This window comes from Leuciscus leuciscus, assembly GCF_965113295.1.
Source record: "Leuciscus leuciscus genome assembly, chromosome: 3".
Lineage (NCBI taxonomy): Eukaryota > Metazoa > Chordata > Actinopteri > Cypriniformes > Leuciscidae > Leuciscus > Leuciscus leuciscus.
In genome coordinates, this window is record NC_138727.1 from 30169451 (window position 1) to 30191934 (window position 22484).

General features: G+C 45.4%; 1 protein-coding gene across 2 annotated transcripts in view; it reads right to left on the reverse strand.

Moving 5' to 3' along the window:
* Window positions 1-433: 433 nt before the first annotated feature.
* cckbra (cholecystokinin B receptor a) overlaps window positions 434-22484 on the reverse strand; it is an 86681-nt gene continuing 64630 nt past the window's right edge. The window contains exons 4-6 of one of the 2 annotated variants that reach the window (XM_082165396.1): window positions 3421-3548; window positions 1485-2005; window positions 434-824 (exon numbers count right to left, since the gene is read on the reverse strand). In XM_082165396.1, the coding sequence (XP_082021522.1) occupies window positions 768-824; window positions 1485-2005; window positions 3421-3548 (706 nt within the window). In that variant the 3' untranslated portion in view covers window positions 434-767. Of the gene's footprint in view, window positions 2006-3420; window positions 3549-22484 lie in introns of both variants that reach the window. The other variant, XM_082165397.1, reaches the window with a different exon arrangement.

Below are 22484 nucleotides of genomic sequence, written 5' to 3' on the forward strand. Positions count from 1 at the left end.
TGTATATTCACATAGAAAACAGCTGTTTTAAATTGGAATAATGTTTCACAATATTACTGTTTTGTTTGTATTTTTAATCAAATAAATGCAGCCTTGGTGAACAGAAGATACTTCTTTTAAAAACATAAAAAATCTTACTGACCCCAAACTTTTGAACGGTAGTGTATATATATATATATTACTTATCTTCCTTTGAAACCAAATAACTGATTTCTTTTTACATTGCTGCATCAATGGGAAGATAATTACACTAGTATAAATTAAGTTCCAAGTGCCCAACCAAAGGGATCACTATCACACATTTTAGGAAAATCAATATATATATATATATATATATAGTTTTGTAGTTGTTGTATTGACAATTCAACATTCAAGATGACTTTGGGAAATGATTGAATGCAAACCGAGAAAAATAACTGCAGAAGTGGAGGAAATCAGTGAAAAGTCCACGCTCAAACCAATCAATTAATCTTAACTTTGGTTTTCTGAGTAAACAAAGCATAGTATGTGAATAGTACAGATTACTAGATTTTTACAATTAAGTTAAGACATTAAGTTTACAAAAAAGTGTTAGTTAGAATCACTGTTGGATTTTACAGTGTACCCATCACGTGGGTTTAGACAAATCGTACAAATTTGTATGAGTGAGGTCGTAAGAATTAGATACCTTTTACTCATTCGTACGAATTGGTCGTGAGATAGCGCTGGTCATGCAGCTTATTGACCATTTAATAACATCAGCTGGGATGAAGATTTCCAAGAGACTGTTATTCTGTTGATGACTGAATTGTCTTGTCCACCTGATACATCTTCATGATGGATAACTTGTAAGAGATGTGCATCAAAAAAGAAGGAGCACAGATTAAACATTGTCTCCTACAAGACCATATTATGCTGTTATTATCAGAATATACAATAGAAGGACTCTCAGTGGGGTCATTTAAGCAAAGCTCATTAAGACAAAGATTCTATTATACAACTAACAAAACAGTGAACAAAAAATTCCAGACATCACAACACTCAAAATAGACTGTACCATTTTGTAGCCAGAAAGCATCTACCAGTACTCTATTGTTTGATCATGCTACATGCAGTATTTGGTTCCATAACATCAAAGATACAAGAATAATTCTATGGTATTTACCTACTAACAAATCCCATGCATGATAAGATTTTACACAATTAAAATAAAGCTACATCTTTGCACATCCCATGTACCGCACCTTTTGATTGTATCACAATGCTAAAAGTTGAAGACACAACGATAGAAAGACACACCGACTTTGGCCAGAAAGAATAGACAAATGAGGTATTTTTTCCAAATAAAAATGAACACTGACACACTGAACAATGCATGTTGACACCATGAAAATGAAGAACACATTTGGTGATCTAAACTCCTAAACAAGCAGTAAATGTCACAAGCACACAGCTCATGGATCAAACTGGAGACACCTGCAATGCTAATGCTAACACTGTCCTACCGTGCTAATGGTGGTATAACTGAACTTTGTTATGGATGCCCCTGTGACCCCAGTGATCTCATCATCACCTTCCCTCCTCTTCCTCCGGTTGTGGCACGGCCGCCTGCAACACCCAAAGGTGACAATGAGAGCCTTGCGAAAGCGGGTGTTCATGAAGCAGTAGATAATAGGGTTGACGCAGGCTGAGGTATAGGACAGCAGCTGAATGAAGGAGATAGGAGCTCCGGAAAGAGTGCGCTGGGCTGACTTTTGGTCAAAAGCCTTCCAGGTGTTGGCTGAGTACAGAGGCATCCAGCATACGAAGAACATGGCAACTATAATGATCAGCATTCGTATCACTCGCTTCTTAGCAATGAGCTTAGCCTCTGAGGTGTTGCACCGTGGACGGTCTGTCTTGACGGTTGCTGAGGTGGTCAGGGCAGAAAGTTCTATAGCAGAGGGCTTCTTTGGGACCTGGATGTAACATCCATCGCTCTCATCATGGCCAGGAGACATTACACCATTCAACCCATTCCTTACGCCTGTAATTAAAAGAAGTGAAGAAATTAAGAGAAATTCTGTTTAACACAAGAAATCTGCACTCCATTGACTTCCATTCATACCAATGAATGAAAGTAAATGGAGAGACTGGAAGAAATGCAGAAGACATTTCACAATCCTCTGCGTTCAAGGTTGCTGAACTCTAACTTTTGAATCTGTATAATGAGAAGACCTGTAACTAACAGAGGATTTAAATGCCACAGATTGACCTCTTGGTTGAATTCAAAGAACACAAACTTTAAAGCTGCAAGAAAATATTGAGTATATGGTGTATTTAAAAAAAAGTTTTCGAAATTATTACTATATTTACTAAACACGGAAGTCCTAGAGCATTAGAGCAAGAGCTTCAGAAAAGTCTAGTGTCATCAAGGTTTAATGTAGATGGCATAATGTGGGTTTTGCAGGGCACAATAACATTACGAGGATGGGAAGGTTAATTTACATAAGTATCTTGTAACACTCTGCATGGACCTGATACAAGGGATTAACAAAGTAAGGAAAATAACAACCTTTATAACCAGTAGCCTGTTTAAATATGTAAAGATCTTGTTCTGCACGTCCCTACTCTGAATATTAACCCAATACCAAAAATATTAACTTCAGTATTCACTCTCGTTTTTTTCCAGCCTCATTTATTTGATCCCAGCAATGGTACAAATAGTAGCCTACTTTTTGAGGGACACTTCTAATAAAATATACCTGTGGAGGTCTTTAACTGCAATGCCCTCAGAAGTACCTCTTTCCACCTCACTGAAGTTGTCTAAAGCTTCTCCCTGAAAGAACTTCCAGCACATCAGTGCACAAATAACCTTAACACACAGGGAGGTACTCAGCATGACCTTAGTGCATTCAGTCCTCGCCATGGGAGATTTGGGTCAAGCAGCCTCTAACACAAAATGGGAAGAGAAGGCAATAGTCTGTTGAGCCTTTGAGAATGCCAAAGAAAGCAAGCCACCTGATTCGTAGCAGTTACATCATGAAAAAAAAAAAAAAAAGGTTTCCAAAAGGTTTCTAAAAAAGGTCTAAAATGATGACATGACAAAACTTTTGACTGGCTGTTTGGTACACATGAATCCAGTAAACACCATAGCCACATTAGCCAGTAAACAATATACCGAATTAGAGTTGTTTAAATTTTGGCTTCACTGGCTCACTACTGGAAATCCAAGTCAAAGGTAACATCCAAAGGATAAGTTTAAATTGGATTCAAGTGCTAGCAGAAAAACATTTGTTAAATGGAAAATGACTGGTGGCTAAACAAGTGCAATCTTTCAGAAGTTTTCCAGGTGGTTCATCAAGGTGAACATGCATGCTTCAGACTACTCAGGGCTTCAAGGGCTTAATGAAATTGTGGTGTAAGGGCTTTTACAAAGAAGAAGAAAAAAAAGATTCATACCACTAGAGTCTTTCTTCTGCTCCAGTTCAAACTGAATCCCTCTGTAAAGTTCTCTGGATATAAGACCGTAGGAAATGATCATCACCACACCTGGGATGAAGAATAGAATGAAGAGCAACAAGACGTACCTAACAGAGAGAAAGAAAGCAAAATATCTGTAAATGAAAAGGCAGGGATTCAATACAGATAAGACCGTAAGTATAACAATGAAACCAAAGGACTACATTTCAGTAGTAAACATATGAGAACCCGAGAGATGAGAGGTGAGATCGTACTGTGCTGCATTTTCCAAAAATGTCATAAGCTTAAGGGGATTGTAAAAACCAGAAGATCTGAGATTCAGTTGAAGTTCTCTTATATTAAGAGTCCTATAATAAGCAGAACATAAGTGCAACAGAGTGGAAGAGTAGAATGCTATGAGCGAGGATAAATTGCTATATTTTTACTTACAATTCTCTTTCAATCTGTTTGTCTCTTGGTGACAAGAAAAGCTTGATTCTTTGGCTTCTTTTGGAACTATTTTCGTTATTATCTTTCCTGAATATTATCTTAAAACTTCATCTAAGAAAAAACGTCCATTACAAAACAATCAACATACTGAAGCAACAAGTGATACAATAATATTAATACTGAAGTCCTCTGAGGTTATTGTCCACACAGTTGATAACTGAAATGCAAGATTATTTCAGTTACCCACATCATGAGCAGTATGATATAGTTGTTACTGTTACACAATATTAGTAAATATCTGATCACTGAATACCACAAGTGACCACTCAGAATCAAGTATTTCAAAAGTGTCACACAAAATTAAGTGTTGTTGTACTGAATTCTGAACTTAATAAATAGCTTTGATCACCTGTGGCTGTGGTGATATTAAGTACAACAGCAATATAATATTGTTTAACTAACTTTTGCAGTCAATTATAATTATTTGCAAAGAACAACAAAAGCTAACAGACTCAGTCACATCATATTTAAAATTATGTTGTGTGATGGTCAGCTCTGGCATGCCAAGTCAAGTCACCTTCATTTATATAGTGCTTATAATAGCTTTAATATAGATTGTTTCAAAGCAGCTTTAAAGTGATAATAGGAAATCAAAGTAACAGAGATTGTTTTGGCTTTACAGCAGCTTTAGAATAAAGTTACTGTCCAGCTTACACAACACTTACACGACACCGTTTCAACCGAAAACAGAAAACTTTTAATGTGTTCCGGCCGCTCATTTGCACGACAACAGTGTTTGGTGGCTCGAGAACCCAAACCTTGAAACAGGTTCAGGTTCAATACTTGAATGTCACAATTTAAATTAAAAAGCTGTATCCAGTAATATGACATCATTTTATAATATTCAAATGACAGAGTGGGGGTGTTCCCTGAAAGCATCTATGCTACCCTGTTCCTCTGATCTTTTTCATCAATCAGACAGCTTTGTGCTTGCAGCTCCTTTCCATGTTGCACTTATCTGATATCAAAGACACTTTTCTCTCCTCTTGTTTCCTGTGTGGCTTTCAAATTCATTACGAGCTCCAGCACAAAGGCAATAAAAGCAATACTAATCTGACCAGGAAGTAGATGTACGAGATGACGGTGTGATATTGGGAAGCACCTTTTTATGCAAAACAAATGTATACTGTGTGATCTTAATAATACCTGCGTGATGTTTGAAGTTTATTTCTCATTTAAACAGAGCAAAACAAGTGTTTTTTTGCTTTTTTTTTTTTTTTTTTTTTGCAGATAAGTACAATTCAGAGAATTTAGTTAGAAGTACCTCTGGATCCTCATAATCTTCCCCGACCGCATAGACAAATGTTTCAGAACCGCTTCGGGACCGGATGGGTTTAACAAAGTGTAGGCTTGTACCTTCTTTGATTTATCTGACAGGCCCACATGTGCCATTCCTTTTCAAACTTCTTCCAGTTATCAGAAATGTTGTCATTAAAAACCAATGGATTGATACGACAAAGTCCCTGGGCCATTGTATCCCACTTCTGTCACCATGCAAGTTTTTGAAAGACAGAAACACATAGAACCAGTCTTGACCCCTTCAGTTGAATGAATGAATGAATGAGGCATTCATATAGCGCTTTCATATGCACTACTGTACACCCAAAGCACTTAACAATCATTTAAAGGGACACACCGACTTTTTGGGACTTTAGCTTATTCACCGTATCCCCCAGAGTTAGATGAGTCCATACATACCCTTTTCATCTCCGTGCGTGCCGTAACTCTGTCTGATGCACCCACCGCTAGCCTAGCTTAGCAAAAAGACTGGAGGTAAACGGCTCCAGTAGCATACTGCTCCCAATAAGTGACAAAATAATGCCAACATTTTCCTATTTACATGTTGTGATGTGTATAGTCACAGCGTGTACAAATAACAAGGTCACATGAGACACAGCCATCTTCTAACCGTATACATACTGGGAACTATATTCTCAGAAGGTAAAGCGCTGCTACTTGGGCGGAGTGATTTGCTCGCAGCACCAGAGAAGCCCTGTGGTGAGGAGCAGAGAGCTCACTCAGAGTTGGAGTAAATCACTCCGCAGAAGTAGCTGTGCTTCGCCTTCTGAGAATATAGTTCCCAGCATGTATACGGTTAGAAGATGGCTGTGTCTCATGTGACCTTTACAAATCACTACATGTAAATAGGAAAATGTTGGCGTTATTTTGTCACTTATTGGGAGCAGTATGCTAGCTGGAGCAGTATACCTCCAGTCTTTGTGCTAAGCTAGGCTAGCGGTGGGTGCCTCAGACAGAGTTACGGCACGCACGGAGATGAAAAGGGTATGTATGCACTTACCTAACTCTGGGGGATATGGTGAATTGGCTAAAGTCCCAAAAAGTCGGCATGTTCCTTTAAGGGAATCTCTCCTCAACCACCACCAGTGTGCAGCATCCACTTGGATGATGCGACGGCAGCCCCAATACAACAGCACCAGTGCGCTCAGCACTAGAGATGCGCGGTTGGCAGTTACAGCCGTGGACTCCGCAGATAAACCGCGGATCGGGCGGATGACGTGACGAAAAATTATATTGTAATTAAATTCAGGCAGGTGGTGGTTGAACCAATCAAATGAAAAAAATATATAGGCTACATTGTTAAATATTGTTACCTACATCCAAAAAAAAAAAAACGAGCACACTTTGAAATAGTCAAATTTTCATCAGGCAGTAATTTGGCCTAGTCGCGTCTATGCATGCTGCTTTGTTTATTATCAGAGATGGCAACGTCGGCGAAGGTGGTACGTGACAAACTCAAAAGGGAGAACTAAAACCAAGGAAAAAGAAGGTCAGAAAAGTGCTGCCTGGAAATGAAAACTTTAGCGTAAGTTCTGCTAGGAAGACTCAATCGTTACGTCACTTATTACCTTCACATCTAACCAATCATGTGCTAATACTTGCAATATAAAAGATTGGTACTTACACATGTCTGAGTTCGCAGATGCTGACGCAGACAATTAGTTTGCAGAAACAAACGCCGGCGTTTTGACAGTCAAAAATAGTCGATCTCCGATCCCTGCAATGTAACAGGGAGGAGAGTAAAGATGGAAAGCTCCTAAAGCTTAGTTCCCTATAAATTCACGGATAATTTGTTGTTTTGTCGTTAATGAAAATCAATATTGACCTTGTACTTGAAAAAGGATGCTCATATAAGAAGCAATACTAAAAGTCAGTTCAGTCACATTCGGAGATCGACTATTTTTGACTGTCAAAATGCCGGCGGACACAGCTACAGTGAGTTGTTCAAAATCTTTCTTTTTAGTAAACTCTGTGTACACAAACAATGTTCTCAATGCTCGAGTTTATGTGTAGAGCCCCTGGTGATACTTTGAGCAAAGTTTCATGTTGTGTGGAGCCTTCTTAGTGTTTTAAAAATAGCGATTTTTGATGCTATCATAGTAGTGCCCCAAGCACTCCCATTCAAAGGGCAATTTGACCGAAAACGAAAATACGGTCAAACTTAAAAGTGGCGTTTCCATTCTAATTATGCTTTTAAACGAAAGTTTGCCTTGGGTAGATTAACAAAAAGACCCATGGTTGCATTGTGGCGACAGTTATCCTTTAAAAACGTACTCGGTTACCTAATGTAACCTCGGTTCTCTCTAGAAGAGGTTCTCTCGTATTGCGTAAGTTGCTTACGCTACGGGTAAATTAATCTTTTCTCGAGATATGAAGTCAAAAAATTATCCTTAATTCTTTATTGATTGTCAACGCAGTGCAGCAGCAAGCAGACCTAGAGCAGGCTATCTAGCGTGCTCATTGGCTGCTCTGCGGCAACTGCAGCAGCCTACCACTGAGCCTGGTGTGACGTCACGCGTCATAGCCCGCCAAAATGGGAGTGGCTTAGCGTATATAAGGAAGGGCTCGGGGTCTGCTAACCTGGTTTTCATCGACTGAAGCGAAATGAGCTCGTGGCGCGAGCACGGCGGGTTACGCAATAGTCGTTCCCTCTTCTAGAGAGAACCAAGGTTACATTAGGTAACCGAGTACGTTCTCTTATGAGAGGTTCTCTCGTATTGCGTAAGTTGCTTTTGCTACGGGAACCCCTTGTCAACGCCGTGCTCGCCTAGCATCCACTACATGAGTCCCAGGGGAAGCCCGGCGAACACAGATAAGTGGAAATCAGGTGGCCAACAGAGTGGGCTAGCACATGTTCATAAGCACACAGTAGGGGGTGTAGAGCGGCTCAGCCGGTCTGTACTGAACTTAACACGACCCTTTATAGTGCAGCTCAACCAGGAGAGCTAAATCGAGTAAGAGTAGCCCGCGCACGATCAACCTGGGCAGGGCGTACACACTTAGACTGATAGAAGTCGGGGACTTCCAGGTTGTAAAACCTAACAAATGTAGAGGGGGAGGCCCAGCCTGCCGCCGTACAAATGTCATGAATAGAAATCCCGCTGGACCAAGCCCATGATGAGGCCATGCTCAAAGGGCACTGCAGGTCTTTAGACGCATACGCTGCCGCAATAGCGTCCACTATCCATCTGGACAGACTGTGTTTCGAGGCGGCGAGACCCTTGGTGCGCCCTCCAAACGAAACGAAAAGCTTCTTTGAGCGCCTGACAGTGGCGGAGCGCGTGATGTAATTTCTCAGTGCTCTGACAGGGCAGAGGAGGTTACTATCGACCTCGCTGCCGGATGCCGGCAAGGCTGAGAGAGAAATGACCTGCGCTCTAAAAGGAGTGCCAATCACTTTGGGGACATAACCATGCCTCGGTTTGAGAATGACTTTAGAGTCATTAGGTCCGAACTCGAGACACACAGCGTTAACTGATAACGCGTGTAAGTCACCCACGCGTTTCACTGATGACAGGGCTATCAGAAAAACGGTTTTGAGCGTGAGGTATTTCAGATCCACAGTTTTAGAGGTTCCAAGAGGCCTCCAAGACCAGAGAAAGATCCCAAATAGGAACCGATGGGGGCCGCGGGGGATTCATCCTCCTGGCTCCTCTGAGGAAGCGGATGATGAACTCATTCCTTCCTATTGCGCGGCCGTGCGCCGACTCAGCAAACGCTGCAATGGCCGCAACATACACTTTGAGTGTGGAGGGGGACCTGCCCATGTCCAGCAGCTCTTGAAGGAAGCAAAGCACCCACGAAACCCCACAAGTTTGTGGGGCTAAATTCTTGACGCTGCACCATTTATTAAACACAGACCATTTAGACGCGTAGAGCCGCCTCGTAGAGGGAGCTCTAGACTGCGAGATCGTGTTCACGACCCCTTTTGGCAAGTCAACGGGTATCCGTTGATTATCCATGCATGCAGAGACCAGCTGACCAGGATGAGGATGCCAGATCGAACCGCGGGCTTGAGAGAGGAGGTCTCTTCTCACCGGGATCGGCCATGGGGCAGCCGCCAGCCGCATTAATTCCGGGAACCACGTTTGGTTCTCCCAGTGCGGGGCTATAAGGAGCACCTGATTCTCCCTGATTCTCCCGATGACCTGTGGCAACAGTGAGATCGGGTGGAAAGCGTACAGCGGGCTGCTGGGCCAGGCTTGGGCCAGCGCATCCTCGTTCTTTGTAAAGAACCTTGGGCAGTGAGCGTTGTCTTTTGACACAAAGAGGTCGACTTTCGCTTTGCCGAAAAGGCGCCACAGCAATTGGACCATTCCCCTGGGGGAACATTGTCTCTGGACAGTCTGTCTGGACCATTGTTCAGGTGACCGGGCATGTGCGCGGCTCTCAGCGAGCGCAGTGAGTGCTGAGCCCAAACGAAGAGGCGTCCCGCCAGGGCGCAGATAATTTTGGATCTGACACCGCCCTGACAGTTCACGTAGGACACCACTGACATATTGTCCGTGCGGACTTGTACATGGTGGCCCCGCAGGTATGGGAGGAAGTGCTTCAACGCATTATCGACCGCCATCATCTCTAGACAGTTTATGTGAAGGCGTTTCTCCTGGTCTGACCAGAGGCCATAGACCAGTCTGCCCTCGAAAAGAGCCCCCCAACCTAGGTTGGAGGCGTCTGTTGAGATCATTTTCCGGTGCGAGATGACTCCCATTGTCACTCCCAACTGGTACCATTCGGCCGCCAACCAGGGCTGCAGGGCTGAAACACAGCCCTGATTCACACTGATTCGCAAGCCGCCGGCAGTCCAGGCTCGGTGAGGCACTCGCGCTTTCAGCCAGCGTTGTAGCGGGCGCATGCGCAGTAAGCCCAGCTGGAGCACTGCTGCAGCTGAGGCCATGTGGCCCAGCATTTTCTGAAACGTTTTCAGAGGAACCAGACTGCCCTTCTGGAAAGACGCGGCGAGATGTCGAATACGGCGTGCACGCTGTGTCAACAATCTGGCCGTCATAGCCACCGAGTCCAGCTCTATTCCCAGAAAAGAGATTGACTCGGGCGGCAGTAATGAGCTCTTGGTCCAGTTGACCGAGAGACCCAGGCTTTCCAGATGGCTGAGAAGTGCTGTTCTTTGAGATATGAGCTCTATCTCTGACTGCGCCAGTATCAGCCAGTCATCCAAATAGTTCAAAATTCGCATACCCTGTCTTCTCAGGGGACTTTGTGAATGTACGGAGTGCTAACGACAGGCCGAACGGAAGGACGCATTCTGACACACCCGGGATCGCTTCCCATGCTTTCGCATGCATAGCTAGGGGTAGAATGGCCTCTGGGTTCCGGTCGCCGCTCTGCGCGGGACAGGGAACCTGTATCAGAGGTATTGGCACAGCGCGCGCGCTGTCGATGCTCGAATACGGAGGCTCGCTGATAGTGGTGACTGGCTGGACAGCACTCAATGACTCGGTCGCTTTGGACGGAGAACATTTTGTGGCGAGAAACCCGTGACACGAGAGCGGCGTCGGGGGTAATGTGTTTATCAGTAAGTGTGAGCGCTCGTGAGTGGGCACAGGGCTTACGTTCACAACACGGCCAGTGTTTGGGAGCTTTAAAGGATCTGACCCCTGGGATAACCGTGTAACAGAGCGGGCAATGGGTAGGTGTGGGCACTGAATCGTGGGCACATTTAACTTAAGTTGCTCTCCTAACTTAGAGGTGCATTTCATAAACTGTAAACCTTTCTACTCGCCGCGGGAGTTTTCCTCATTCATTCTCGCGAATGTTTACATTCCTCCAGACGCGTGTGTGAGCGCGGCGATACAACAGCTGGCTGAACATATAGCTGAAATGGAACAAAGGTACCCAGACTCTCTTTTAATCCTTCTTGGGGATTTTAACAAAGCAAATCTCTCCTGTGAACTGCCAAAATACAGACAGCATGTTACATGTCCTACCAGAGACAGTAATATATTGGACCACTGTTACACCACGATAAAGAATGCGTATCACTCCGTCCCACGGGCAGCTTTGGGGCTCTCTGATCATTGTTTGGTTCATCTTATACCGACCTACAGGCAGAAACTGAAATCAGCTAAACCTGTAATAAGGACTGTAAAAAGATGGACCAACGAAGCAGAGCAGGATCTACAGGCCTGCTTCGATTGCACTGATTGGACTGTTTTTGAAGCTGCAGCCACCGATCTGGATGAGCTCACAGATACTGTAACATCATATATCAGTTTCTGTGAGGATACATGCATTCCTACCAGGACATTCTTATCATTCACTAATGATAAACCATGGTTTACTGGGAAACTCAAACAGCTTCGTCATGCCAAAGAGGATGCTTACAGAAGTGGGGATAAAATCTTGTATAACCAGGCCAGAAACAGACTGACAAAGGAGATCAGAGTTGCTAAAAGAAGCTACTCTGAAAAGCTGAAAAACCAGTTTTCAGCCAACGACCCGGCATCAGTCTGGAGAGGCCTGAGGAACATCACCAACTACAAATCACCATCCCCCCGATCTGTGGAGAATCAACAACTGGCTGACACTCTCAATGCATTCTATTGCAGGTTTGAGAAGCCCAGACTCACACCTCACACCCGCTCTGATGTGCACTTCACACATCCACCATCACCTCCTGCAACCCCTCTCCTCCCCCTTCTGCCATCCAACCTGAGCTTAAGGTCTGTGTGGAGGACGTGAGCCGAGTCTTCAAAAAACAGAAGACTAGGAAAGCTTCAGGCCCAGACGGCATCTCATCTGCTTGTCTAAAAGCCTGCGCTGACCAACTGGCCCCAGTCTTCACGCAGATCTTCAACAGATCATTGGAGCAGTGTGAAGTTCCCTGCTGCTTCAAACGCTCCACTATCATTCCGGTTCCCCAAAAAACTAAAATCACTGGACTTAATGACTACAGACCTGTCGCTCTCACGTCTGTGGTCATGAAGTCGTTTGAAAGACTGGTGTTGGCCTATCTGAAGGACATCACTGGACCCCTTCTGGATCCCTTTCAGTTTGCTTACAGAGCAAACAGGTCTGTGGATGATGCAGTCAACATGGGACTGCACTATATCCTGCAACATCTTGACAGACCTGGGACTTATGCACGGATCTTATTTGTGGACTTCAGTTCGGCCTTCAATACCATCATCCCTGATCTTCTCACAGCCAAACTGACTCAGCTCTCCATTCCATCCTCAATCTGTCAGTGGATCTCCAGCTTCCTGACAGACCGGCAGCAGCGAGTGAGACTGGGGAAGCTCACATCCAGGACCCTCACCATCAGCACTGGCGCCCCCCAAGGGTGCGTTCTCTCCCCACTGCTCTTCTCCCTGTACACTAATGACTGCACTTCTAAAGACCCCTCTGTCAAGCTCCTGAAATTTGCAGACGACACCACCGTCATCGGTCTCATCCAAAATGGTGACGAGTCTGCTTACAGACTGGGGGTTGAACAGCTGGCTGTCTGGTGCAGCTATAACAACCTTGAGCTGAACACGCTCAAAACAGTGGAGATGATTGTGGATTTCAGGAGAAAATCCCCAGCACTCCCCCCTCTCACCATCATGAACAGCACTGTGGAAGCAGTGGAGTCATTCAGGTTCCTGGGCTCTACCATCTCTCAGGACCTGAAGTGGGCAAATCACATTGACTCCATTGTGAAAAAGGCCCAGCAGAGACTGTACTTCCTTTGCCAGCTGAAGAAGTTCAATCTGCCACAGGAGCTGCTGATCCAGTTCTACTCAGCCGTCATTGAGTCTGTTTTAAGCACTTCCATCACTGTCTGGTTTGGTTCAGCTACCAAATCGGACATCAGGAGACTACAACGGACAGTCCGGTCAGCAGAGAGGATTATTGGTGCCCCCCTGCCAACCCTCCAGGACCTGTACTCTTCCAGAGTGAGGAAGAGAGCAGGTAAAATCATCACAGACTCCACTCACCCTGGACACCCCCTGTTTGAACTGTTACCGTCAGGACGGCGACACAGATCACTGGCCACAAGAACATCCAGGCACAGGAACAGTTTCTTTCCACAGGCCATTTCCCTTCTGAACCCTTAACATGCCCCCCAAGGCATATGCCTGCAAGTGCAATACTCCCACTGTCTAGTGCAATATTCTCTAACTCAGGTGATATTTATATTTATATTATTCATACTACTCAAAATACTGTAAATATGTTCATAATCTGTAACATGCACTAGACTCCCACTGTCTAGTGTAATATTCTCTAACTCAGGTGATATTTATATTTATATTATTCATACTTCTCAAAATACTGTAAATATGTTCATAATCTGTAAATGTTTATTCAGACTAAACCCAACTGTGACCCCTTTTTTTTTTACTTTTTATACTATTTTTATTTATTTTTTAATATATTTTATTCTTAGAATTTGTATTACTATGTTTCTTGTTGTATTTGTATTTGTATATGTGCACTGAAAGCTTCAGTACCAAGAAAAATTCCTTGTGGGTGCAAGCACACTTGGCAATAAAGCTCTTTCTGATTCTGATTCTGATTCTGATTCTGATTTCCTGATTTCCGAGCTCGAGTGGTCGGGCAAGAAGAGATTCATGGCCTGCGATGTCTTCTGTACCTCCGAAAAGCGATCCACAATCCCGCTTACCGCTGGGCTGAAGAGGCCTGTGGGGGAGAGCGGGGCGTTGAGGAACACAGATCGCTCAGATTCACCCATGTCGGCGAGCGTCAGCCAAAGATGTCTCTCGGTGACGGTGAGCGAGGCTCTCATGGATCTCCCGATGGCCTGGGCCACGGACTTGGTAGCACGAAGGGAGAGGTCCGTCGTGCTGCGCAAATCCATTAAGACAGTCTGGTCCGGGCCTTTCTCATCCATTTTGCGGAGGAGATCGGCCTGGAGGATCTGAAGAACTGCCATTGAATGCAGGGCGGAAGCAGCCTGTCCGGCGGTGGCGAAGGCGCGGCCGACGAGTGCTGATGTGGTCCTGCAGGCCTTGGACGGGTGGGCAGACTTTGAGCGCCATCTAGCGGAATCTGGTTGTATCCCTTCTCGGCGACTCCGTCTACCTGAGAGAGAGTCGAGGAGACCGGAGAGCGGAGTCTTGCGGAGAAAGGAGCGTTCCAAGACTTTGAGAGCTCGGCGTGGAGCTCCAGGCAGGAAGGGTGTTGACCTAGAGGCAGGCGCTTGGCGGCGACTAGGTAGGAAGCACCCGTCTAGCATGTTAGGTGCGGGCGCCTTCGGTGGGGACCACTCGAGGCCTAGTTGATTGACAGCTTTAGTGAGGAGGCGGAGAAGTTCCGCGTCCACGCTGGCGCAGGCCCGGCCAGACTCCTGGGTCGAAGAGGAGGAGCCGTGTGATCCGGACCACTCTTCACTGTCCGAGACCAGGAGGGAGCAGCTGTCACCGATGGCATCTTCGTCCGCTTCATCCCCTGAGGCGACGGCAGTGCGTCGGGAAAGGGGGGCGGAGAAGGAGAGAGCGAGGCTCGCAGGAGGGCTTCCGGCGAGCACTTGGCTGGCACATCGGGCTCCGGTGGGCTCTGTGAGCGGCGCTTTTTCTTGCGCGGCACAGCAGAGACAGGCGTAGTGACAGCTTCAGCGTCGAACAAGGCGAGTCGAGCCCGCAGGGTCGACATTGGCAGTTCTTCGCAAAGCACGCAGCCCCCCGAAGACAGAGCGAGGGCGTGGTCTCGTCCCAGGCAGAGAGCGCAGATCACGTGGCGGTCTCTGTCGCTGAGCGGGGCTCGGCAGCAAACGCCTCGCGCTCTTTTAGGAAAGTGTGTCGGGCGGCGAGCACACAAAGGAAGCACAGCAAAAAGGATACTGTCGCCGGATAGCGAGGCAGGCACGGATGGCTGAGGGCAGCGAAGACGACCGGCTTCCTCAGACGCTTTCCTCGGCTTGCTTGATCGCTTGCTTCGACGGCGGCTTCTCTCAGAGTCCAGCGATGCGAAGAGCTTCGCTGAAGAGGCGAAAATCAGGTTAGCAGCCCCCAAGCACTTCCTTATATATGCTAAGCCACTCCCATTTTGGCGGGCTATGATGTGTGAGGGCGCTGCTGATCTGCAGACTGCAAAACAACATACTGCAATGCTTTAAACAGCAGGGCAGGATAGCTCGCCTTAATGTTTGTAACAAAGTGTATGTAAAGATTTGCGTTACTGATATTCCACAGTGCAGTGGTAATCTAGTCAAATCAGCATCGTCGATGCAAAAATATTCACTAACAACTGTGTAACTGAATAAAAGATAAAACTAAAGAGTAACAGAAATATTAAACTGGCTTTATATGCATATGCCATATTCACAGGTCGCGCTCCTCATACGTCTGCTCACTCACCACTGAGAGAGTGTGTTCCACCTTAAAGGAGCAGTAACTAATTCAGCTTGTCACATGCCCTTCTCTGAATTCGTTATTGCTTCGGCATTTACAGATATGTTATTTACCAATCACTTCCCGATCGCCAGGAAGATATCGACTTATCTAGCAATGATTGCAGACTTTAACCAAACACAGGGGGCTTATTATTTTATGAATATCACGATCGTTTCTGCAAATATAACTATCCCTAAACATAACAGCACCAATACGTTGACGCTGGTGCTATCTTACCCCATCGGCAAACTGTGTGCAATCGGGCAAAGAAGCATTGATAAGCAGAACATTTCGGAGGCCATCCAGAAAGCAGCAACGGTGGTATTGCCGTAACCACAGATATGTGGACATATAAATTTGAAAAGAGGGCATACACAGTCCTTACATCACTACATCAGTCACTAACGAAAAAGCCAAGGATTGACTTCATGGAATGGGAGGAGGAATCGGATACAATAATTGTGGATGAAGTACAGGAGTATTCATCTACAAACTTCCATATAGACGGATCAGCAGAGGAAAATCTACTTTCCTTTTGGGAGAAACAAGGCCAGTCATTCCCACGACTACAGCACCTTGCCAAGATAATTTTATGTATTCCAGCAACAAGTGCTGCGAGCGAATGCTCCTTCAGTGCAGCAGGGCACGTTATAGAGGCCATGCGCTCTCGCCTGAATCCTGACACTGTAGATGCTATTTTATTCCTGCATAGTGCTAAGAAAAATTCGAACTAGACCTAAGGTTAGGCATATTAAACCAATTAGCCTACGTTACCTAGGCCATTGGTTCCCAACAGGGGGGTCGCGGCCCACAAGGGGGCCTCAGCGAGCTCTGTGGGGGGTCGCGTCATATTTTGAAAAGTTTTGAGCAATTTGTATTAAATAAAAGTCCTTAACTTTTTTCTGTTCAAAATGTATATAATGAGCGAGTTCATCATGAATCCATTTTCCAAACCGTGTTTTTGTCTTATCCTGAATCACTATGGTACACCTATAATAAGTGATTACATTGGGACTATTTTACCCTGGTTCGGATCGCTGCCTGCGGAGTAGCCCAGTACCTGCGTGACTCGTCATAGACGCACACAGAGAGAGAAGAAGTTCCGGCTACAATGTTCTTCCGAAAGACGCATTATTCTGTTAATAAACGCATGTTTGTTATCGCTCGCTATAGCGCCAAAAGCCTAAAAAATAAAGCCTCACATTGATAAAGCCTCACAAATAACATGCAAGTATTTGGCCCCAGACAGAAGTCATTTAGTAATAGCCTATATTCATTATATTTTTACCTACACACAAGTGTGAATACTGATATTTTTGTTATTGCATTTAAAATAGGGCAAATTTATAGGCTACTCCTAGGCTTACATTTTTAAATTACAAAGGGCCTACTAATGTTTTTGTTATTGTATTTTCAATATTATAGGCTATTATTTGTGCATAAACATATCTGTTTATAGTAAACATACCGTTTGTTTGAAAAAACAACATATTTTGTCATCCTTGCTGCAAGCTTACAAGAGCGATAATATAATTAAATGTGAAGGGGGGCCCTAAAATATTTTCTTGGGAAAAAGGGGGTCTCAGACAAAAAAAGGTTGGGAACCACTGACCTAGGCTACACCAAAAAAGCCCATGTCTAACCTAAGCTTTTGAGTTCGGTCAGCTGAATAATTTTGATGGTTACGTTCATATTAGTTTAGCCTATTCTATTCTAGACATATTGTGTCTTAATTATTTGGCCTCGCTTTTATGTTCCGAGGCGCGATGCTTAAGGCCAAGTGACACGGATCTCTGATAGGCTACATGTAAGGCTATTTTGCCAGAATGTGTTTGTCGCGACTGTGATGGCGTATTTCATTATAATTCAAGTTTGTGTGGATGATCTTAAATTCATGGGCTATTTGGGGCATAGACGTGTCCGACTGTCCGTGGTTACTGTCATTATCAGTTCAGTTGTATCACCTGTGTTTAGTTAATCATCATCATCTGTATCATCTGTTTTCCGTTACATTTTAGTGTGTGTTGCTACCTGTTCTGCTGTCTTGTGATTTATTATCTATGTGGAAATATCTTCGTCTCTGTCTGCCTTCCTGCAACCTCCCGTGACAGAAGATCGGACCAGCCCATATGGACGACAGGGCTATATTTGTCATAATTTCTCAAGAGAGCACAGAGTTTTTCTCCTTCACAGAGAACTTTATTCGTCAAGCTGTCACCTAGCCCCCTTGACGACGAAACCCTCAAGCTACTTCTCTGGATCGGGGCCAATTTCCACCAGGCCATCGACCTCCCAAACACTGATGGACTGAACTGGATGGAAGCCATCAGCAGGTGTTTGGTGAGCGTCGCGTCCTGATCCAGAGAACAACCACCATCTCCACCAGCCGTCAAAATCACCCTTTCAGAGTCTTGTCCCACTGAGACCACCCTTCCAGAGTCTCGTCCCGTCGAGACCACCCTTCCAGAGCTTCTTCACGTCATGCCTGTTGAGCCCTCAACAAAGATGGCCACCACCTCACCGCCTGAGCCCTCGGCAAAGATGGCCGCCGCCTCACCTCCTGAGCCCTCGGCAAAGATGGCCGCCGCCTCACCGCCTGAGCCCTCGACAAAGATGGTAGTTGCCTCACCGCCTGAGCCCTCTGCAAAGATGGCCGCCGCCTCGCCGTCTGAGCCCTCAGCCACGATGGCCGCCACCATGTCAGAGCCTGTTCCTGTCCCAAGACCTGTTCCTGTTCCTAGACCTATTCCTGCCCCAATAACTGTTACTGTTACCAGACCTGAGTCTATCCCTGAGCCTATATCTGTCCCTTAGCCTGTATCTGTTCCCGAGCCTGTATCTGTTCCAGAGCCTGTATCTGTTCCCGGGCCTGAGCCTGAGTCTGTTCCCGAGCCTGAGCCTGAATCTGTTCCTGAACCTGAGCCTGCTCCTAAGCCTGTTCCTGAACTCCCACCCAGCCTCCCTCTCCCACCTCCTCCCATCATCCCTTCCTCAACCACGCTGTTGCCACCTCCTGCTAGCCCCACAGCTCACCCACATGCCAGCTTCAGTGAGGTGAGCTCGCGGGTCTACCAGTGTTCAGCTCCAGCATGGTCGGTGGATCCCCGGTCTCCACCTCCAACCTCCGCGACCAGGACACCACCTCGGCCCGTCGGTCCATCAGCTCAACCGTGGCTCCTACCTCCCTCATCTCCACCATGGCCCATCAGTCCAGCAGCTCCGCCGGGGTCCCTTGTCCCCCCGGCTCGGCCTTGGTCATTCGTCGACCTGCCCTCGCCTCGGGACTACACTCCTCTGGCTTTGCCTCGTCCCTTCATCCCTCTGGTTACGTTGGGCTCCTCACTCCCTCCAGCTCCACCTTGGTCCTCTGTCGCTCCGGCTCCACCGCGGCCTTCTGGATCCCCGCCTGCGCCTCGGTCGCCAAGGCCGTCAGCATCGCCATGTCCCTCGGGATCCTCTGCGTCGCCCTGCTTCGTCGGCTCTTCGGCTCCATACTGGTCTCCACTTCCACCTGCTTCGCCTCCGTCAGTCGCCCCCCTAGAGTCGTCAGCCCTTTCTCCACCATGGCTCCTCCCTCCGTCGTCTCCAACAAAGCTGTCTGCATGGCCGCCTGTACAGCCTGCTCCGCCCTGGCTGCCTGCACAACCTGCTTCGCCCTGGTCCTTCCTGCCTTCTGTCTGCCCTTCACCTGCTCTTCGTCCTCCTCCTGAGCTCCCTCCCTCCACCCGCAGTTGGTCTATTTATGGCCCGAGGATGCGCCTACCAGGAGGGGGGGAGTACTGTCACGTGTCAGTGTTTGTGTGGACTTTCAGTTTGTATTTTGATTGGTTCCTGTTCTCCTTTGTTGTTTTCCCGCCACTCTTTCGTGTCCATGGTTACTGTCATTATCAGTTCAGTTGTGTCACCTGTGTTTAGTTAATCATCATCATCTGTATCACCTGTGTTCTGTTACATTTTTGGATGTGTTGCTACCTGTTCTGCTGTCTTGTGATTTATTATATTAAACCTTCGTTTGTGGAAATATATCTTCGTCTGCCTTCCTGCGTCTGCCTTCCTGCCAAACTGCCTTCCTGCAACTTCCTGCAAAATTGCGTTTTTTATTACAATGATAAAATTGTTTCTAGCCTCGCGTCCCGCGTCAACAGGGCCTTGCATCACCCCCATAGACCTTAAAACAATCAGCAGATGGCAGGCGGTGCGGCTTTGAAAATTGATAAAAATAAAAAAAAAAACGTTGGTGCGGACGGATGATGATTTTTGTGATGTGGTTGCAGATGAAATAATAGCCCATCCGCACATCTCTACTCACCACACACCAGCTATAGGTGGAGAGGAGAGAGAGTGAAAGAGCCAATTCAACCCTACTGAAAAAAAAGTATACTTTATTGTATTTGAAATATATTCCCTTTTTCAATAGATCAATACATTCCAACACAAACAAGCACTGCAGCAGTTCTTGACAACTGGGCATGACAAATTACTTGTCAAAATGTATTCCTTCAGTGACATCACTGGTCCTTTGAGACTGTTGCTTTTTAGGATTCGGAGTGGTACTGGCATGAGCCTCATGATGAAGCTTTTGGCAAATCCCCCAGTTCTGCAGTATTTGGATATGTCCATACCGGTGGTTTTCTTGGCGAATGCCTCTTAACATGTCCTTGGTGACATTATGCTTACAGCAAGGGCGGCCTGTAGCATTTGCATCACTTTATCTAAGGTACTGTCACTGTAGAAACTGATCATCAGCCCTTAATAACCACATTAAAGAAGCCACTCCATATATGCCTCACCCCACTTACAGGGTATAATGATGGAACTGCATCATTACCACTTAGGTGGGATCTTCAAACATGGAAAGGAATTGTTTGTGGCTGATGCATTGTCCCCTGAGACCACCTTTCCACATCTTTCCACAATAGTGATGTCCGGTTCGTGAACGAATCGTTCTTTTGAACCGGTTCTTTTTAGTGAACTGGTCGAACCAGTACACTAAATCGGACTGAATCGTTCGAAACAGTTCGCGTCTTGCGTCAGCACTGATCCACAACAAGTTACTAAAGTTACTCACTTTCGGACATGCCTGAGTCCTGACAGTCCCTTTGACTCAAAATAAACCAATATCCCGGAGTAGGCATATATGTTACTCCAGTAAATCCAACAGTTCACTGAACTGAGACATGTTGTGCTGAGAGAAGTGATGAGCACGAGCAGTTGATACTGAGCATGCGCGCACTACCGAACGTACAGGTACAGCGGTTCTCGAACCACCAGTACAGAACCGAGAACTGTTTCTTTCGGACACGTTCGATACGGAGAACCGATGAGCTGAGCATGCGTGCAATTCTTTCAGAGGGACGAAATGCATGTTTCTGAAGTATTTTATTGAACATCAATAAGTGTAACAAAATAAAACATGTTAGAAACATGTTTATCACATAGGCTACTGCCTTTTCACTGTATTATTTTAAAGATTGGAAACACAATGAATGGATTGTAAAACTAAACATTTATTATTATAGCCTACTAAAACATTATTTTCTGGAAAAGATCATTTAATTTCTAAGTAAGTTGATATACATTTTTGACGTAAACTCTTGCCAAGGTTTTAAAGGGTGCAAAGTAAATGTTTATAATGTGTTAATCAAAACATAACGTATTAAACATACTGAACACATGCATCGACTTTTTAGTTTTGTCGACTGAAGGCTATAGCCTAGTAAGGTTTCAGTAGTTCTCAGCTCACACACAGGCATATGCTACGGTTCTCGAGTCAAGAACTGGTTGTTGCAGCAGTTCTCGGATCACCAGTACAGAACCGAGAACTGTTTCTTTCGGACGCGTTCGATACAGAACTGACGAGCTGGAGAGACTGCGCATGCGTCTCTGAACCTAACTTTCTTTTGGCCAACTGATGCTGTGTTTATACTGTCTATGCGCTGTGCTGATACATGAGCACGGGTGAACCAAGGACTTGAATGAGGGGCCGAATTCGGCGAAATGTACGTTTATTTAATTACAAATAAAATAAAAATGATGAAGACCAGTTTATTCACTTCAAGACATGTAAAACATCCGCGTTTGCGCATCGCCTTAGGCCTACTACAGGGTTCATTTTCAAAACGTAAATGTAAGAAACCTATCCAAGATGATTATGACGATGAGTACTATTATTTAACTGAAGTTATGATTACAAATGCCTTTATTTGAATGTATTTTTATCCGCCGGGATGATAGAATTGACGTCATTACATGATGACGTGAAAGAACTGGTGAACCGGTTTTTTGAACCGGTTCATTGAAACGAACTGTCCGAAAGAACCGGTTCGCGGAAAAGAACCGGACTTCCCATCACTATTCCACAACTCACCTGATGACCTGCTGGAAATCATGACCATCCAAGTACTCTCTTCCCGTCGAATGGATGAATTCAGGGCTGCCGTGCAAAAAGATGTCACATGCCAAGAACTTTCTGATATCATATCAGAATGGTATCTGTATACCTTGCGTCCATTCTTTTCGATGAGAGATGAGCTGACCATTCAGGACAACTTGCTGCTTTGTGGGGAAATATTTATTATACCACCCGCAATGCAAAAGTTTTATGTTGGACAGCTACATCAGGGCAATCCTGACATCACAGAGACCAAGCGGAGGGCTAAGGAAATTATGTACTGGCCATCAATGTATACTGATATCGACAATGAGGTCTCTTGTTACAATGCTGCAATGCTTGCTGCAATGCTCTCAAATCACATCAGAAAGAACTACTGCAGCATGAAATCCTGGATCTTCCCTGGTCTTTCATGGCTGCTGACCTGTTTGATTGGCATGGAAAAGCACATTTAGTCCTTGTCCTAGGAATTTACAGATTATGCACACACATGGACTTATAGCATATTC